This window comes from Patella vulgata, chromosome 7 (assembly GCF_932274485.2).
Source record: "Patella vulgata chromosome 7, xgPatVulg1.2, whole genome shotgun sequence".
Taxonomy (NCBI): Eukaryota; Metazoa; Mollusca; class Gastropoda; family Patellidae; genus Patella; species Patella vulgata.
Genome location: NC_065885.2, coordinates 15,465,253 through 15,487,047, shown reverse-complemented (window position 1 = coordinate 15,487,047; position 21,795 = coordinate 15,465,253). Strand labels below are relative to the sequence as shown.

Sequence of the window (21,795 nt, the reverse complement as noted above, 5' to 3'; positions counted from 1 at the left end):
GTGTCGAACCTCGAGGTTTGAATATCTTAAAGACCTTAATGACTATCTTCAGTAATCTTTTTGATAAGTTTAATTTCGTTTCCTGATTTTACGAATCTCTTCAACATATCTTTTTTTTTTGCACGAGAACGCTATCGTGGACCGTGCTTGTGAATAACGTCCTATGGTAGAATCTGTATCTTTATTTTTTCCTTATATACTGGTCGAGGGTTAGAAAATAAGATCTTTATCTGGCAATTATAACAACATTACGTTGGCATTAGGAAACCGCGGGAACCCGATGGAGTAAGAGGAAAGCAGTTATACTCTTAATGCCAAACAAATTTCTTGAGTCACGTCGCCGGAATAAGTCAATAAAAGGAATTCTCCCGAAAAACGTAAATGAGGCTGAACAAATTCGTTTGGTTCCTTTAGATCTTCTGCTTCAATGCCGCCATATTGATTAACCGATTGTGATCAGACCCAAACATGAAAATAACCCACCAAAAATCTCGCCGTATGTTTTTGGTAGAATTCTCCGTGGGTTAAACATTCCTGAAGTTCAACCAATCATCCATCACTGCTAGAAACGATAAGATATCGATTTACGCTCAATATAGTATTATATGGCAGACCAGCCCCGCAATCTTGTTTTCTTCGTTGTACTTGTTGATACACAAAACATCTACCACAGAACCTAAATTATAATTAGGTTCGTATGTTCGATGAATATCTAAGTATGGAAACATAGGGACATCACGTGAAAGATAACCGTTAATTGCGAAGATTTTGTTACCGAGGTAATGAATATGTTCTGAGATATTTTCATCCCTTATATCTACGTAATTTCTGAATATGAATCAGTATGAAACGAGAAAAAAAAGGGAACGACAAAGGCATCTTCAGTAGAAGGCTTGATCCCACTTTAACGCCGTATATAAGGCTTGATCTCGCCTTAACTTCATACATTTTAGCTATACTGCCCTACAAAGGAGAAAGGCAGTATCTGCAACATAATCATAGTGTAGATACTGCCTTCTTCCTTTGCACGGCAGTATAGATATTGTAAAATTCGCGGTCGTTCCTTCGGGAACACAGGGAAACGTGTGACCTATCTTTTCTAAGAAAAGCTATCTAATTATGCATTCAGCTGTACATTGTATATCCTTTGTTCAGCTTTGCTAGTGTACTGAATTACATATTATGGATACCGCCTGGGAGAAAAATCCCATAGTTATTGCACGGACTTTAAGCACATGAAAACCAGTCTTCTTAAAAATATTTTAGTCGAAGTTTTCAAAATAACGGGTAAGTCCTTATAAAACTATCTGTAGCTTTCAGGTTGTGTACGTTCGTTCGTTCCTGGAGGTTGATATCGTAGACAAGGGGTATTGTAGAAAAGCACTGGCTTTAATATTGATGAACTATAAATGAAAGTTCTATATGGGCGTAATTAGTTTCAAGTAAAGTAATACCAATTAGCACGACTATCGTTTAATCCAATCGAAATAAATCATTTCCCAATCAATCCTCCTTAGTATACTACTGTGCGCATATCAAAGAAGAAATCAATTGTGTCCCAAGCATCCTTCCATATTCGATATTTTTTTGTGTCATGTAGACATAAGCCTCGGGCATTTTAGTATAATAACCAGTGTACACGAAAACAATCGTTTCCCAAGCGGTCTTCCATATTCGATATTTTCTTTGAGTCGTATATATGAGCCTCGAGCATTTTAGTATATCCAGTAGTGATTGTATACATTCAACTTGACAGCATGGTTAGATTGAATTAACTGGATACGTTTTATGACGGACGGAAGGAAGGAAGGAGGGAAGGAAAAACGAATTAATTAACAAGATGAAGGATATTAACAATTACATCATATTAGCTTTACTTTTTATTTTACAAATCTATCAGTTTACTGAAGGTAAGACATTTTACGTTGATAAATATAGTATTTACTTATCTAGATCTAATTAAACACTCAACGGTTTAGAAATTAGTTCAAACATTGCACTAAAGGTTTAACAGGAGAAATGGGTTAATGAAGGCGGGCATACGCATTCAGTGTGCTAGGAGGGAAATTTTGCCCCGGCAGCGGCGCTACGACCTACTCTCAGGGGTTCTTCTGTACACTTGACCTCGGTTTATTGCCCCATCCAAACGGAAAGACACCTCCATTGCCAGTTTTCAGAGGGGAGAGAGAGAGAAATGGGGTTTAACATTCACTCGACACAAACTAGGTCATTTCGGGACTAACATGTGGTTTAATTTTATTTCAATAATTCGCTTGCGCGTAAGGGTCTTTAGCAATGGGAGGAAACCGGAGGACCCGGAGAAAACCCACGAGGTTGGACACGTACAACCGGGGAATCGAAACCACGCCAGTTGAATACTGTGAATAGTTAGCTCTAAATGAAATAATTTGAATAGAAATATTAGGCTCTATACCGTTCACAAATTATAACAATACCTGTTTTTTTTTAAAATGACCGTATCCTTAAATGACATTGCTTGATAAAGATAAATAAATGTAAGAGTATTGAAACGCTGCATGTAATAAACCAAAAAGTACATGTATTAAGTTCATAACGTTGTGTTATTATGAATTTTAAAAGACCAATTTGAATGACATCAATGAATAAAATAGCTGTTTCACTTTCAAATATTTCTGTATGTGTATGCCAACTAATCATATATGTGAATAAACAGGGGTTCTGGAATTGGATGCGGCATAGAAATAAATCTCATAGATTTTACAATTCTCTAAAACTGAATCTTTAAATTCGAGAAATTGACAGGACAGAATGACAGAATGGGCCCTTTTTTATGGGTTCGAAATCATATACGCGAAATCGATCTTTAAAATATATACTAAGTTATAAAAATAATGGTGGTATAACTATGGATTTTAGTTGATTAGTTTTAGTTTCCGGATCGTAGTTATACTATATGTTGAACATTCAGAATATATTTGTAATCCCTACGGAGATCTGACGCTGATGTCAGATTCATTCGGATACCAGATCTATCGGTTAATTCCGCTATACACGATCGACCCAGTATGTTTTCCATTGTTTATTTATAATTTCGTGCATTATTTATTAATGCTAGAGAATACCTTCTGTCATATATATCGGCTATAAACATATCATACTACTCGACAACATGTCATATATTATTATTCCACCTATTTAATTATGCATGTAGAAAGATGTAATTTCTTAACCCAACCGTGTCTTTAAAGATCAACTCGTTATTCCAATAATGGCAATATTATGATATTTGAACAGAAATACGCATGGGATATCTCTGCCATGTTGTAAATCTTTTGTTGCGATAATAAAACAGTCAGAGCTATAGACGTCGTGCACTAGGCAGAGTTTGCATATTTAGTTTGTGGTTGTATGGCTAGACCCAATATATTTTAATTATTAATCAGAAAGGGCAATAACTAATTGTCTTAATCAATCAAAATAATGATGTTTTCGGACGGCTTCTCCCAAAACAGCTTTGATAGCATTCCTGTATAAGCCTTGTTTACGAAGTGCATGTCAGGGACAGTGTCTAGTCGTTCGCATGGAACAAAATACCCGGGTCCCGTGTACACGTAAAAGAAGCCTTGACAGTTGGAATTCGAAATAAGGTAGACCATAGCGCAACTGTCTGGGAAATATTTCCCTAGCATACTGTATGGCGTATGTCCATCAGCATTAGCCCAGTCGGTGCAGAACAGTAGGACGTTAAACCCCATTTCATTTCATTTCCTGAATAAGCTATTACTAAGCAGTGAATGGATTTACTCTCTACAAAACAATTCTTTGTCACCTGGCTGACAGGTTACTACGATTGATAGATATTTACATCATATATTACACACTGTAACTTTAACATTTACAAATAAAATAAAAAATAATACAAATGTTTGCTAAAGTGAATCTTTCAAATCTTAGTAAATATAAATGAATAAATAGATAAAGGGGTGTTAGCGTCTAACTTTCGGGAACCAACTGTATAGTGAAAATGGAGAAATGTATAAATGAACTTTTTTTTAGATAAAATAATCCAGTGAAAAAATTAAAGTGGCATTCAAGAATTAAGTGAACTCTTTGAAACCGACACTCTCTAAATCTTATAAAGATATTTTAAGTTTGAATAGATATTTAAACGTGCACATACTTCACAAAAGTGAATAGTCTGCAGTCATACAAAACGTTTTTGAAAGAGAAATGTTTTGGAATGTTTTATCCATAGAATTTGAAAAAATAAAAAAAAAAGTAAATTAAAACTCTATTTGAATTTATTAAGATATATTCATTTCAATAATACTTTTAATTATTTGTGTCTCTACGTTTTCCTAGTCAGTGAGGCACTGGCTCGCTAACCAGGAGATACCGTCTGGACGTCTGGTCGTTCGGATGGGACGAAAACCCATACAGGTTGGCATGTAAAAGAATCCTTAACATTTGGAATTCGACACAGTTAGCCAAAACGCTGTTGTCCGGATACAATTTCCGACTTCATGAACCCGGATTGTGTAGATAAATTTAACGTTATATCATTTCATTACCGAATCAATCTGAGTGTATTATACAATAAGTTTAGGAAACTATCTGAATTTTTTTTTATAATTTAAGAAAATACTAGTAACCAGGTGTTCTAGCAAAAAAAAATAAGCATACCTTACCGCGTACACAGCACCCTTTGGTTTTATATAGCCAATTGAAGTAATGAGAATTTTTGCTTTGTCGCCTGACTTTTTATACAAATATGATTACCAGTTTATAATAGAAAAACCCCAGTCAAGATATTTCAACTGTGCACTCTGTCACACCATGAATTTATTCAACCCCGATACTTGAAATTAGACTGGCGTTCAATACATACTGGGTTGATTTCTTTCAATTCGATTATATGGTGTTTTGTTTGGGAAAAAGAAGGGTTTTTCTCTTTGTGTGCTTATTGAGATAGGGTATTTAGAACAGTTCATATACTACATTATACTTTACGCGAACCTTCAAATATACATATACTTATACTACTAATTGGACATTTTATGTAGCTATATTTCTTTGATATGTATACAAATTGCAGCTTTTATGAGTATGTATTTTATTTAGATCCTATATACAAATAGCAATACACGAGTAGATTTAACAAATTAAGGGGGGCCCCCGTTTTGATTATCTTCGGTATATCAATAGAAACATGTGCCTGGCTGACTGATTACGGGGTTAACTTTTGCTTCCATCTATGGTCATATCGCAGACTCGTATTTCCAAAGATTCCTACAGGTTCTAGAACTAGATTAGACGACAAGGTTTGCACCAGGACATGGCTGCGGCAAACGTTTGAGACAGTGACCGCTGTTTACAGTGGTGCTGCCTTGACAAACGTCTGATAAACGAAACATGGCAGTTCCCAGGAACACCGTTAGTAAAATATGAACACAGGAACACTTGTGACTAGACTAAGTGTGCTAATATGTTTTTGAAATATCAGGTGAATTAACAAGACAGTCGTATTATTGGCTACAAAACACTAACAACTGGTTTGTTCCAGAAAACCAAACCTCGTGGATAATTATTGATTCCATCATCCCGCCGATATTTGTAGCAATTCAAAGTAGCATTGTGTTTTAAAGACCCCGAATATGTCATGTAACATCGCTACATCCAGCCTAAAAAAATAGCTTTTTTTTCATCTGACATACGAGATGGAAATTATTTTACGCCCACCAAGTCTTGAAAGTGAATGTCAGAGATATAAAAAGGTTTACCACGTAGAATCTAGATTGATTATAAATGGCGATATTTAAATGGTCGTCTGAGAATAATGCTAATCACGTCAAAAAACAAAGCAAAACGCTTTTATAGATACACTCATGTATCATAATTTGGTTTTGTCATTAATTGAATTATACAAAGGCTTATGCAAGGGGTTTGGATGACCGAATGGTTAGTACGTGCACGCTGTATCATAAGGTCTGTCATTGAGTCAACTGGCGTGGTTTCGATTCCCCGGTTGTAGGTGACAAGGAGTAGGGTGGCCTGTCATTCTCGTTGGTTTTCTCCGGGTCCACCGGTTTCCCCCCACTGCTAAAGACACCTACGCGCAAGCGAATTATTGAAATAAAATTGAAGCATGTGTTAGTCCCGAAATGATCTAGTTTGTGTTGAGTGAACGTTAAACCCCATCTGATGCTTATCATGTAAGTTACAGATACTTTAAAGCTCTTTAAACATACGTTATGCAAGAGCTAAATCTGCCTATTGTATGTCTTTTTTTAGGCCTGAAATGTTATATAAACTATTAATTATACATTTATTAACATGACAAGACCTTAATCAACTCTCGATGTCATCGGATGGGTACGATGTTAAACAGATTTGAATTCGGCCTGGGATTCAACGGCTGTTCATGATAACTGTAAAACTGGATAATCGCGACAATGTTTATTATCGTAACAACGGTAACAATGACAATCGAGGCTACAATGTTTTTGAAATTCGTTTTTCTCGGCTCACAGTGAAGTATTGTGACTGAAATTTTCCGCGTAAGAAAGTGAAAACATAATTATTGCTGTATCTATTGCCTGTCAAATCACTTTTATAGAATGGGAATCATTCTAGCACTTAAAACACATTCAGATAAAACTTTGAAATGTTAATCTATTCGCCCACGGTACGTGAGAATTTTATCATCATTCGCACTGGAAAACTAAGTCCACATATTGGCAGGTCTATTTGTTAAGGCCAACTTCAATGTTGGTCAAAGGTCACGAGATGTAAACAGGGCTAGCGCTAATCCTAGGTCAGTGCTTATGTGGAGACTTAACCTCTCCCCCAAATTCTTAAACCTAACCCTAGCCCTAATGCTTACCTTAAACCTAACCTACAATCTGGCCAACAATCACGTGCCCTAACCTTATTTACATCTGAGCTGGCCTTAACAAATAGATTTAGCCGTAGTGAAACATATAAAGATACTGGTTGACCGAGATAACATATACGCATCGCTTCATGGAATTGGCAAAGGTCAACACTGATGTTTCAATTTGAAAATGATATATTTTCCAATTTCGCAACTGACAATAGTGAATTATAGCATTAATACCTTTAACAAGGTAGGACTGTGTATAGATGTGTTTTCAGGCATTAGTTTGACATATTTTAAACATATGACTTAAAAAATGCAACTATCGCATTATTCATGTTATTGTTGTTATTATCAATTCTTGATGTTTTTAAGTTAGCATACGTCATACCCCTGATTCAAAAGCCAAATCTGGACCCCAGTGTCTTTTAAAAAAATATAGACCAGTTTCGAACCTTAGTTTCATTTCAAAATTACTTGAAAAATTTATTGCAATCAAACTAAAGAGCCATATAGAAGACAACTGCTTAGATGAGCCATTCCAAAGTGCATATAAGCAATTCCACAGTACTGAAACTGCCCTAACAAAGGTATCCAATGATATACTTCTTGAATAAGATGATAAGAAGTGTATGGTTTTGCTTTTATTGGGTCTATCTGCAGCATTTGACACTGTTGGCCATTCTATTCTTCTTCATAGACTACGTTTTAGATTGGTGTACAGAGTGATGCATTGATTGAATCTGTTAGAAAGCGTCGGTGTTCCACAAGAATCAGTTTTGGGCCCAATACTATATTATACTCATCGCCTATTTGCAATATTGTTGATAAATATAACCTTAAATTTCACGAATACAAAATACTGCTGCTAGATTAATAACCTTGACGAATAAATATACACGTTTAGCCCCTGTTCTCTTTCAGCTGCACTGGTTGCCCATTTTAAGATTTTACTTTTTTTTAACTTTCAACTACCTTCATAATGTGCCACCAAAGTATTTTTCTGAACTTTTAGAATTATATACTCCAGACAGAGCCCTACGTTCATCTGATAAATTTAAATTTAAAGCAAAAAGTTGTAAACCTTTCTAGTTACGTGGCACGTTCTTTTAGTTATCAAGCGCCTATTTTATGGAATCAATTCGAATGTCATCATCACTATTAATTTAAATAAATAACAGACTAGGTTAACTATTTGAAATCTTAGCATCTTAATAATTTGTACAATAAAAGGGAGTCTATTGTTAATTCGAATGTTCTTTAAAGGGTGGAAAAGAGAGTAGAAAATACTTTCGAGGACAATACATCGAAGTGAACATATTTATTATTAGGTTTCAGGTTTCGCCATGTGCAACGGAAATCTATCTCAAAATTAAATCTGGAGTATTTTATGTAAGATATCTATGAAGTGGTTTTATAATAGACTGAATTTTTTTTATCAAAGATTTATTTTAGTAAATTGTATTCAATACGGTATACTGAATAGAGCATGTATTGTGTCTATTGAATATAGAAAATTGAAGACGTTCGCGTAATGTTTTTCTTTTTTTAAAATATGCAGAACATATAGTCACAACGCCTGCAGATCAGATTTCGGCTGTGTTATGCACGCGATTTCGCCGAGATTATAAATAGATTTGTGCGCAATGTCAAGTACGCTCTTCCTCTTGCATGACATTAGAGACTTTTGGCAAGCCGATGTTTCCCATCCGTATCCCGTAACCGTATCGTATACGTGATACGTTGCGTCAATGTAGTTTTAGAGTTTTGGCAGATTTTAGCAATTTTTGGTTTCACTAGTGTATTATTTCAGAAAGTTTAGCCCATAGATCAACCAGTATGCAGACAGGCGGGAAAAATATGAAAATTTCGAGAAAAACCCATCAAAAATGATGATTAAATTCCAGTCGTTATCACTGTTAAAATCACATCAAATATACACCTTCGTGTTCTAGGATACTCACAGATTCATAAAAACGCTATGATGCAACATTTCAGCGTCTAAAAGTAGCAAAAAATACGGGAAAAAGACGACAGTGTTATACGGACCATTTCCGTATGAAAGCCGTTCCATACGTGCTGCCGTATCCGTGTGCCGTATCACGTATGAGAAATACACAGACATTGATGACGTCACACGCAAAATCCATACGGATACGCGATACGGACCAGGAAATTACGCTTGCCAAAAGTCTCTATTATGTCACTATACGTATAGCTTATTGGCACGATATCACCCTAGGCGGACACAGGCGAAATCCTCAGTAAGATACTTTGGGCACGAATTTCAGAAGCCGAAGTTACTTGGTGGAAACTAACCTATTGATTGATTGTTTCATTTTATTTTTGAAATTGTGTTAAACTTCATTTTAACGCTTAACATTGACTATTCTGATAATAACACGGTTATTAAAAATGGATTCGCCAAAATGTTCAGCAACATTTTATCATTCAACTTATTAGACAGACTCCAACAATGATACCTACGTGTAAGGTCGCATTCGTGAATACATTTTCAATTCTCGATGATATTTTGGCGTGTCGGAGCTCTTTCCCCTCAAGCAGAACAGTAGTACGTTAAAAGCCCATTTCATTTCATTTCTTTCCCCACAAACATCCAATGGACAATGTTTTGAATCGCAGACGTACCATTTGGAATGAAGAGAGAGAGAGAGAGAGAGAGAGAGATAAATGGGGTTTAACGTCCACTCGACACAAACTAGGTCATTTCGGGACTAACATATGGTTTAATTTTATTTACATAATTCGCTTGCGCGTAGGGTTCTTTAGCAGTGGGAGGAAACCGGAGGACAGGCGACCCTACTCCTTGCCACGTACAACCGGGAATTCGAAACCACGCCAGTCGACTCAATGACAGACTTTATGATACAGCGCGCGCACGCTAACCATTCAGCCATCCACCCCCCCCCCCCCCACTAAGTTTAGAAGTGTTGATGCTGTGCAGGCTTAGGGCAGTTATAAGATATAATCTAATATCTAACCGTGGATTTCTTAAGCAAATAATTTGTAGAAAAGATAATCCGGCGGAAACTTGTTTTATTATCACACCCATTCTTTAAGATTATACAATATCACATTTATTGAAATATATGTGGGGCTGTCGTGTTGTGAAACCATTTAGTTCTTGATTCACCCGATAGCGTGGCTCGTATATAATGTATCGTGACCATTTGAGGATACCGATATACAATTAGAGGTCTGTCGGAAACCTTTATTTTAGGTCTTGTTCCTCCATAATTACAAGTAATTGTCAAGTACCGAACTTAGTAAAATAAGTCAAGCCTTAAATTTTCTACTTTTCTCATAAAACAGAGTGAACTATTAGTGGGCTGGGTTTGACGGCTAAGAAATTGAAATAAATGGGGTTTAACGTCCTACTGTTCTGTCCTGACTGTTTTAATGGAGACGGGCATAGGCCATACAGTGTGATATGAGGGGAATTTGCCCGGACAGTGACGCTACAGCCTACTCTTTTATCGAATTCCAACTGCTATTCCGTCTTTATTAGACCAGTCGGGACAGAAAGTAGGCGTTAAACCCAATTTCATTTCATTTGTGACTGCCAATGGTTCTTTTACGTGCACGCCAATGTGTGCACGGCACCTCATTTTTTGTCCCATCCGAATGACTACACCCTGTCCCTTGCAAGGTCATCCGCACTGACAAGGGGGTACCACGACAGAAAATCTCGATGCACTCTCTCCGTCAACACAGGGATAGAACACGGGACCACCAGGTTAGCTAGCCAATGTCTTACTCACTGAGTCACCGTGGCTGTCTTGGACGACTAAGAGCTTTAGACGGTGACTGGCTAGTCTGGATGTCGCGTGTTCGATCCCTGCATTGGCTGAGAAAGTTCATCGGGATTTTCCGACGTGGTTTCCCCTTGTCATTGGTGCAGCACGGAGGGTCTGACAAGGATAGCTGTCTAGTCGTTCGGGTGGGACGAAAAACCAAGGTCTCGTTGGCGTGCACGTAAAAGATCCCTTGACAGTTGGAATTCTATGTGAGTAGGCCATAATGCCGCTGCCCGGGAAAAAATTCCCTCATAGCAAGCTGTATGGCGTATGCCCGTCTTCATTATCCCAGTCGGAGCAGAAAAGGTAGGACGTTAAACCCCATATTATTTCATTTCATTTCTAAGAGCTTTAGAGATACTGAGGTAAGGTCGTTGAGTTCTGTGAATGATAAATGGCCCCTGTGGATCATTAACAGTTGAAATAAATATATTTATATTATAATATTGAGTGCTAATTGAACTAATGGTTGGTCTCTTACGTATTTCTTTATAAAGGAAACTACTGTATAATTGTCAATTGGTGACTTCCGGTTTTATAATATACCCCAGTGTAACATCTGCACGCAACAACAAACTGTTATAACATACCCATGCTTGCAATTACTGTACCAAACAACAAGCTGTTTAGTACTACAATATCATATTATCAACCTATAGTTTAATACGAAACTTAATCTGTCTGTCTACAATAATATCGCTTGGGAACAGACACGAAGTTAGTAGGCCGAAATTTTAATCCTTACATCGACGACTTTGGTCGAAAACACTAAGTATATTGATATGTATTTATTCAGCTTCCATTTAATGAAATTGGAACAGTTTATGTTGTTCGTATGTGTAATACGGATTAGAATCTCATAATAAAATAGCACAATAACTTGTCAACATGGTGGCAATTCAAGGCAGAGATCAGTTCTCAAAGTAGATAGATCTCTTTGTGCAGAATGACCTTACCGACCTCAATTCAATTTTCAATGTATATATTCATCTGTTTTTGAGGGGAGTCGGGTTTGAATCCGGTGTTGGCCGAGAATATTCTTCGAAATTTTAGTGCGTGGTTTCTCCTTGTCAGTGGTGCAAGAAGGAATTGCTGGCAAGCAGCAGTGTCTGGTCGTTGGGCCTCTTTTTAATCCGATAAAAATCCAACCCGAGAGCTGATGTAACGTTGACATTTTATTCCCCCATTAATTAAATGTTAAAGCTGAACTCCGATTATAAAACTACAGAAATAATTAAATTAAAAAAAAGGTTACGCCCAAAACAACCGCCTATGTGTTTGTCCACCCAAAACGATCGCCATGTTAGTTCAAGAAATTGAAAACAAGTATGGCGGTTGTTTTGGGCGTAACCTTTTTTTTATTTCATTATTTCTGTAGTTTTATAATCGGAGTTAAGCTTTAAGTATTCAGTTTGTATTCATTTTAGCATGGATTAAGCCGTGGAAAATTAATTATTGTCCAAAAAAATGCAAATGTCATTCCCAGTGAATCAAAAAATCGAGGCCACTGTCATGTCAAAAGTCTAACCTATCATAGAATGAGTGTCAGTCAAGAAACTTGTTACTGGTGATAACGTGGAGACAATATTATTTTCACGTCAACAATTCTAGTATTTATTGCCAGTGAGATATAAATGTACATCTCGTTAAAACGGCTTAACAAGCTGAACTGTCAATCAAAGTGTTAAAATGGCGGGAAGTTGGTTGTAACTGGCGTGAAATATCAATACACAGACGAACAGAGATAAAAGAAAGAAAGGAGAAAAATGGCCAGACTTGTTATTGACTTGTGTTAAATCATCAACGATATATAGAGAAGTGTAGAAGATAAGATTTTATTAAGACTGACATCATCAATCAGATAAATCAGCCATCTTGTTTCTACGTCATAAAATAGATTGTATTTAAATCAATATGTTGAGAATTGGCCGTTATTTTGACTGATTATTAGATTTTGTTTTGGGGGGGGGGGGGGCTATATTAATTTAAAGGTGTAGTTAGACTGATTGAGAGATACCCAACTAATTTCAGTAGAGGTGTCGGTTGATTGAGGGTGTGTGTAGGGGGGGGGGGGGTGCATAGGTTCCGGAAAAATATTGTTGCCACGCACACTAGCAAACAGTAGTCCGTGAAAGAAGGGCAGTTAGAAATGCGGTTTGACCTCCACTCCGGCGTGGTTTCCCCTTGTCAGTGATGCAGGATGGAGGGCCTGACAAGGACAGCTGTCTAGTTGTTCGAATGGGACGAAATACCGAGGTCCCATGTAAACATTGGCGTGCACGTAAAAGATCCCTTGGCAGTTGGAATTCGATATAAGAGTAGGCCGTATAGCGCCGCTGCCCGGGCAAAATATTTCCCTCATAGCACACTGTATGGCGTATGCCAGTCTTCATTAGCCCAGTTTAGGAGCAGAACAGTAGGACGTTAAACCCCATTTCATTTCATTTCATTTAACGTCCACTCGACACAAACTATGTCCTTTCGGGACTAACACATGTTTCAGTTTCATTTCAACAATTCCTTGCGCGTAGGGGTCTTTAGCAGTGGAGGGAAACCGGAGGACCCGGAGAAAACCCACGAGGTTGGACAAGATACCCTACTCCTTGCCACGTACAACCGGGAAATTGAAACCACGCCGATTGACTCAATGACAGACCTTATAATACAGCACGCACGTGCTAACCATTCGGCCAACCAACCCCCAACCCACCCGGACGGATTATAGGAAATAGTCTAATTGTGGGAGGGGATATTTCACCAGCGTACATAAGGTCTCAGGGAGGGTTGCATATTCTCAAAGAGGATTTAGTGGAAATAAACGAGTAAATGTATGATTTCGGATGTTTGCATACTTCATAATTCCTTTTCTTTGATATTTGTGGCGAAAGATTAATCTTAGTTTTATAAATTATTAATCAAATGATATCGACAAGTCATTAAAACACGTTGATTGAGGGTAAACAATCTTATTTTATTCTCTCACAATCCAACAGACTCATCTCTCAAATGATTGTTATACCACGTCAAAACGTCTATAGGCATTGGTAAAATCAACAATAGAATCGATATGTTCGAGACTAGTAGGTGTGTTTATGCCAGCCTTGAAATAAAGAAAAAACCAGGTCGTATTGTGCTGCGTTAATATACACAGGCAATAACGACCATTGTTATTGAAATCAAAAGGAAGGATTGGCCTTCCTTCTCTTTGATAAGCCGACTTTCTTATGATATCTTTGCAGTGCAGTTCGGCTTCTGTAACCGGCCATGTCCGAACTATCGTTCTACTTAGCGGTGGATATCGTGAATGAGGCAGAGTATGTTATTATATCGGTTATAAGTTTTGTTGTACTTGTGTATACACACAAAAAAAGTAGAAAAAATAGCAAGAACGGATCCACGGGAAAGAGGGCTATCGACTACATGAAGATAATGACCACTTAAATCATAGAAAACCAATTGAAGGATCATGGTAATTAAATGAAGGATCCCTTGAAACATCTCATGTTCTGAGCTACGCCATCTTGTATTGACACACTGAGAACATTGAGATATAGTGTAGTGCTATAAAACTCCTTGGTCAATATAATTCTGTCTGAACCGTTAGAAATCTGCCATCCCAATTTCTTATTTAAACCCCATCGTTGCATCATCCAAAAGCCAAACTACTAGAAGGATTATGAGCCCGTTTGTTTTTCAGCCGTTTATTTGGCTTTTAACACAATCTGTACATGCAATATTGGAGACATTATTAGGATTCTATAAAAATCCCCTGCAGTCCAACACTGCCTCCTTTTGTAATTGTTGCAGTAAATAGATTTACGATGAACACGCAATTTGTAATAGACCAATAAAGTTTAACATTAAATTCAAACACATGGTTTGATAGAATATGTGCTTGTAGCGATGTTTCTGTCCATGAATACAGGGAAACAATGAATAACAACGTGCTTCAGGGAGTATTTCGTACCGAAGTGAGACGGGATAATTACCAGAACTCTAGACATTTCTAATCTCCACAGACCGACACACACACGTAACGTACATATCAGGAAACCCCATAAGAACCAAATTGACATGACGGATTAAGAAAATTTTATAATCATGCGACATTACTTATACTGCTCAAGAAGGCATTTATGGACATGACTTTGCCGTTTTAATCAGTCTAAACCTCATATCTATTTTTAATGGGCTTCTTGCGAATTTTGCCCATACAGTATGAAAATTATAATTTTGGAGATGGCCACCAGCAGGTTACCATGACATTCTAGACGGCCGTTGTAACCGTCACAGCGTCTTACTTTTATACTTTAATCGGAGAAACGAAACCGAAGATAGAGTGTACTGCGAGGGAAATCTTTAACCAAAGATACAGTGTACTTTGAGGGGCATCTTCAACCTAAGATACAGTGTGCTGTGAGGGGAATCTTTTACAGAAGATACAGTGTTCTAGGGAATTCTTTTACTGAAGATACAGTGTGCTATGAGGGAAATCTTTTATCAAAGATACAGTGTGCTATGAAGGGAATCTTTAACCGAAAATACAGTGTGCTATGAGGGGAATCTATAGCCGAAAATACAGTGCGCTATGAGGGGAATCTATAGCCGAAAATACAGTGTGCTATGAGGGGAATCTATAGCCGAAAATACAGTGTGCTATGAGGGGAATCTATAGCCGAAAATACAGTGTGCTATGAGGGGAATCTATAGCCGAAAATACAGTGCGCTATGAGTGGAATCTATAGCCGAAAATACAGTGTGCTATGAGGGGAATCTATAGCCGAAAATACAGTGTGCTATGAGGGGAATCTTTAACCCAAAATACAGTGTGCTATGAGGGGAATCTTTAACCCAAAATACAGTGTGCTATGAGGGGAATCTATAGCCGAAAATACAGTGCGCTATGAGAGGAATCTTTAACCGAAGATACTGTGTGTATGAAAAGCATCTTTAACCGAAGATGCAGTGTGCTATGAGGGAAATGTTGCACACGGGACCTCGGTATTTCGTCCCACCCGAAAGGCTAAACGCCTTTCCGTGCCTGGGCCTCGGTCCTACGAACTAGACTGCTAGTCTGGTGAACTCACGATGAACTTTCTATACCATCGTTGGGTTCAGCCAACGCCATACCCATGACGCCATCGTGGCTTTCGATATGGACTATACATTTCCGTAACTGTTTGACGGGAAGTACTAGATGAAAATACCAAAATGCCAACAGTTCAGTACATTTTTAGGTAGTTAGGCATGCTACCGGAACAAGGGACGGACTGGGCCACTCCCCCACGCAGATTACAACCCAGAGGCGAGAACTTTTTTGAAAACGACATGTAAATGGTGGTTTCTGGAGTATATTCTGATGTTTCTTATGCACAAATTAAACGTGTTGCAATCTTACTAATTCATCGAAAACGACAGACCGCCGTTTAGGAGCAGAACAGTAGGACGTTAAACCCCATTTCATTTCATTTCCCCCGAGCCTACCACACCGACAAGTCCCTTCTCAGTCCATCCCTGACCGAAACACCATCTGAATAAATCCATATTATATACAGAATGTTATATAATTTCATATATACATGTATAAAACAATAATGGGTATGATTGTAGGGTATGTATTATTAACCCTGTATCGATTGGGGTCATAGATAATATCACGTCCGTTATTGACAAATGAAGTCGTTAGCTCCATTGTTATTATTCTACATTTCTGTTAGATAATACTGTAGTCTATATTCAGCTGATATCCGATTCTCTGTTCAATAGAATTCAATATTGCATAATATCCATGGGAGCCACGGTGGCTCAGTGAGTAAGGCATTGTCTCGCTAACTGGGGTTACCGTGATCTATCCCTGTGTTGACCGAGAAACTCATCGAGATTTTCCGGCGTGGTTCCCCAACTTGTCAGTGGTGCAGGATGGAGGGGGCCTGGCAAGGGACAGCGTATAGTCGTTCGGTTGGAACGAAAATCCGAGGTCCCTGTACAAATTGGCGTGCACATAAAAGAAAACTTGGCAGTTTGGAATTCAATATAAGAGTAGGCTGCAGCGCCGCTGTCCAGGCAAAATTTCCCTTATAGCACACTGTATGGCGCATGACCCTCTTCATTAGCACAGTCGGAGTATAGAATAGTAAGTTAAACCCCATTTCATGTCATAATATCCATGAACTTTCTGCATATACCATGTATTATATATGTTTCGATTCCCGTGGGTCTACTAGTCAAGTAATCAGGGGACTGATGAATTGATCGAACATCGATTATTGCATAATTAGTCTACCAAGAATTAATTGGAATTTACATATTAAAGGAACGTGTATCTATGGTTACAAAATACATTTCTTAATTAGCCCTAACGAGAGAGAGAGAGAGAGAGAGAGAGAGAGAGAGAGATGGGTTTAACGTCCACTCGACACAAACTAGGTCACTTCGGGACCAACACATGGTTCAATTTTATTTTTATTAGCAGTGGGAGGAAACCGGAGGACCCGGAGAAAACCCATGAGGTTTGACATAGCCCTAACGAAGATGGCGTTATTTATATTTTACCTATAATATAAAGTAGTAGTACAGTATAATTATTAAAATCAACCATATCCATATCTTTACAACATACTATATTACGACTGTTTACAAGCATATTGAACCATGCAATCTTCAAAATTTCGCAAATAAAAAGGTTGAAAACTCAGATTATTAAATAATGTTTGTTTACAGCAATGTCCACACTTAGAAAATATTGCTGGTACCGATACATAAACTAAATTAATATGGTAACAATTAGTATAACTAAAGGTTGAGTATGGGGAAACATTATTGTGCATTCTATAGACTCATTGTGACTTTAATATTAATATTCCATGTCTATAAATTATGGAACTTATTGAAGTATTTATCAAGATACATTTTCTATCACTGACGTCTTTTGTTGTCCCTTTTTTGATTGAAATGGCTTTGAATATTTTTGTGTTAATTTTGTTTTACTTTAAGTCACTTTTTAGTCTAACACTATTTATTTAATAACTGTTATCATAAGCGGATTATTTTTCCCCACGGTTTTTTTTTCAATCCGCAGCGATGGCATCAAACAGCTGGACCTTGTGTATTAACTTGTTTTCATTATGAAAAAGTGAGAAGATGACCCGTCCTCTCTTCTCATGCCAGCGAATTTAAAACTGTGTTTTAAAGTGACTTTTTGAAATACAATAACCTTTTATTTTTAGTGTTTTTACCCATTTTCTATATATTACTCCTCCATATGTAAATAACTTAATTAAATCAACCTGTCCATAATATCATGCCTTATGTGTTGGGCGTTAAATTTGTAATAAACAGGGGATCACGTGGCTAAGTGGGTAAGACGCTGACTCGCTAGCCTGGAGGTCGGGTGTTCGATCCCTGCATTGGCCGAGAAAGTTCATCCAGATTTTCCGGCGTGGTTTCCCCTTGTCAGTGATGCAGGACGGAGGACGGAGGGCCTGGCAAGGACAGCTGTCTAGTCGTTCGGATGGGACGAAAAACCGAGGTCCCGTGTACATATTGGCGTGAACGTAAAAGATCCCTTGGCAGTTGGAATTCGATATAAGAGTAGGCCGTAGCGCCACTGCCCGGGCAAAATTTCCCTCATAGCACACTGTATGGCGTATGCCCGTCTTCATTAGCTCAGTTTAGGAGGCCATTTCATTTCATTTCATTTGTAATAAACAACAACAACCATATAAGGATACAACATATAATAGTGGGATCTGAAAACAAACAGGAGCTGATATAAATTCATCTCCCGATGGTCATGTTTTACGGGACAAACAATTGTGGAACCACGGCAAACCCTGGTACTTTTTAAATAAATATTTTGGCTATTTCATTACAGGTAAAGTTCTTTGCTTTCGTAAATTAAAGAAGAACCACAAATGTGCTGGGATAATCAGAAAGGTATCATTTGAAGATGGTGAAGATTGCTGCTCAAAACGAGGTTTAGGATTCGCTATTCAAAAGGTAAAGTGAAAATACTTAAATAAACAATATTAATGCCCCGGTAGTCGAGACATTTTCCCTGGCTTGGGGAATCTGGAATAATTAAATTTTTACAGTCCAGTTACCTCCGTTTACATTGGCACTGCAATATGGTCTAACAACATCTTGAACAATAAACAAACGCGTTGGCTTGGGCAAGTATGATTCTAACCAATCACAGGGGGCTTCAAACAGAACTAAGAAACAATAAAGAAGTGGTTAGATCCAGAATTAGTGTGGACAAATCAAATTTAAAACCGAAACGAAATAAAGATCGGATTTGAATAAGATGTGTGTTTTTGCTACGCAGTTGTTTGTGCTACATAATTTGTCTTTCGGCCAAACAACCACATTATACACTGTCTCTGTATCGTTGACTTTTACATATTTTCATAATAACACTTTATCGCGACTACTACTACCCCATTTCCTTCTCTCTGGTAGAAGTTCTTTGTTTCTATGGTTCCCTTTGTTAACTGTGTGTTCATCAAATAAATATTCATAAAATATCCATAGGGGTATTATTGTTTTCAGTTTTAGTTCGAAATTCTATTGTATCATCAATCTATTGTCTTTAGAGATTTGCATCTCATGTAAGATAGATGACTACCAATTCAAGCTCACGACATTAAACCGATACGTTTGAAAATATACCCTAAGCGACTACCCTAAGCGACTGCATGTAAGAAGCTATATCCCACAGAGAGTGTATAAATACCCCTTACACTATAGCCTGCCAGGCGGAAGTTTAGGAAAATGTCATTCTAAGAAAAACATTTATAAAAATCAATATACGTTTGAAATGTTAAATCTCCGGGATCTGTTTTAAAAGATAAAGACGGTGGTTGGCATGAGATCGATAGGCCAACTTCAAGTGATATTTGGTCCATTAGAATTAGCAAGATTTCAAAACTAGTCTTATTTATCATCAATTCTTGTTGCTTAAAGGAGCTAAATCGCTATTCTTTGATACCTAGAAATGGACACAAATGGTTCGTAACGCATATAATAATGTAATATGAATGTACTGATTTATATTCAATGGCTTTTACAGTAATTTCTAATCAGTTATGTTCGGCGAAATATGCGAAGAGTCCGAACTGAATGTCAGTCTTCGGCGTATGTTTATTCCAGTCTACACCGGCAGTATTCTCCTATGGAATATCTTTAGCCTCGTTCACTGAGTGGCTTCATTACAAATGGCGCCCGAAAGCATTCTGACACGCGATTCGTGTGCCAATTTTAAAATTTTCACTGTTGATTTAAATTGACAAATAAGCCGTGTTTGCAATGTCGACGACTGTGGATGATATTGGGTTAGAGACTTAGCTCCTTTAAAGTGTTAAATGGAATAGAAACATCTCTAAGAATTAACGTTTAACTATAGTTCAGATGGGTGCACACATACATTTATCAATATTAACCGGATCTGTCGATTTCCATTTATCTATAAGGTTACGTATTATCAAGCTAATCGAAAACGTCTCTACACAAGAAATAATGCGTACAGCTTAAATGGAGAGAACAAAATAATATATCACATTTATGTATTTGTTTTTTGTATTGTTTACTGCTTTCATGTGCTGTTTGCTGTTTCGTGTAGGCATTTTAATACCATAAAATATCTTATCTTTTTCTATTAACCTTTGTGTTTCAGCATAAAATTGGTAAAAATCGTTTTAGATGTACACCTTGTTCAGATTTAAATAAGAATCCATTTGGTAACAAACCACCTAAAATGGCGCGAAAGAAAGGTAAGGGGGTAATTAACTCACGAATGTTGTAGCACCATGGATCGTTTGTCAGACGTGGAAAGCGGACCGAACAAATCCGGTCGCTTCATTCTACGTATGACAAAAGCCACTCTTTTCTTATACATATCTTAATAGCCTTGTTGTCGTCTAGTATTTTCAATTGTCGTCTTTGGCTTCCTTTTCGCGTTGTGTATTTTCCTCTTACTATCTCCGCCGCTAGGACGGTTATCTTCTCAGTAATTAATACGCTTGTCTTACCAGGAATAACCGTGCACCAGTTCGTTTTTAAATTTTATATATCAAGCACTGGTTTACAATAAAGTCATTCTCCAAATCCCATTCCACCCAGACTCGCCCCAGCTGATAGAAATTGCTACATCTTCTCCCTCTGAAATCCAGCAGCTGTCTAGGAACTCAGGTGGTAATCTCTACGGAACCCAATGATATCTGATCTCCGGAACCTAATGATATCTGATCTTTAAGGGCTTGCAGGGTCACTTTTATAGGACTCATATGGACATCACGCACAGATCAGGCTATTCATGACCCTGAATCATCTGTGCAATTACTGATTTGATTGGTTACTTAAGCCAAATGATGCAATCGTAATTTTCCGATCACGTGTAATCTGGTGATATTTTGTTGACACATAGAACCAGCTATGTTTTGGTTTTATAACTCTTTTTGTGTGTCAACCTGTCACTCATTGTTTTAGTGCATATGAGACAGGACATCTATACATGTGTGTATGTGAACCCAATAATTAGTTAAAGAAACAATATGATCGCAAAGACCATCTACTCCTCCCCCCCCCCCCACTTTATTTAGAAGTTTAAGGATTTAAACCCGGTTACAAGCTGCCCTTTCGGATACTAACCCTTCTTTATCTTAGGAGAATGGTGGCTACTGACTGCCCCACCTCCTTGTATAAAACCGCCATCTATTTTAACAAATTGGGGTTTTAAAATTCTGTATTCAAAAATGTTGTTTTTTTGCAATCTGTAGGTTTACAAGTGACTTGTGTCTAGTCGTTTGGATGAAACGTTAAACCTCCGATCCACATGTGTACACATTGGCCTACGCAAACTTCCTCGCCATATGTATATCGCAAAGTAAACCACATTCCATTCCTTCTTTTATCTTCATAGATATACTATCTCAATTACCTACAACAACAGATAGACCAAAAGTACAATGGGGAACATGGAGTCCTTGTAGCGCGTCATGTGGTGCTGGTTGGAGATCTAGATATAAAGTGTGTGATAATTGTGATAGAAATGATTATGAGAATGTTCAGTCTCGGCCATGTATGGTTAACTTCTATTGTCCAGGTAAGTCGATGAGTATA

The 21,795-nt window shown here is 37.6% G+C and overlaps 1 protein-coding gene across 1 annotated transcript in view; it reads left to right on the top strand.

The window, feature by feature from the left end:
• Positions 1-1,721: 1,721 nt before the first annotated feature.
• The window catches only part of LOC126828311 (hemicentin-1), a 28,203-nt gene continuing 8,129 nt past the window's right edge, over positions 1,722-21,795 (top strand). The window contains exons 1-4 of the mRNA XM_050557998.2: positions 1,722-1,910; positions 18,551-18,675; positions 20,351-20,447; positions 21,596-21,778. Of these exons, the coding sequence (XP_050413955.1) occupies positions 1,841-1,910; positions 18,551-18,675; positions 20,351-20,447; positions 21,596-21,778 (475 nt within the window). The 5' untranslated portion in view covers positions 1,722-1,840. The remainder of the gene's footprint in view (positions 1,911-18,550; positions 18,676-20,350; positions 20,448-21,595; positions 21,779-21,795) is intronic.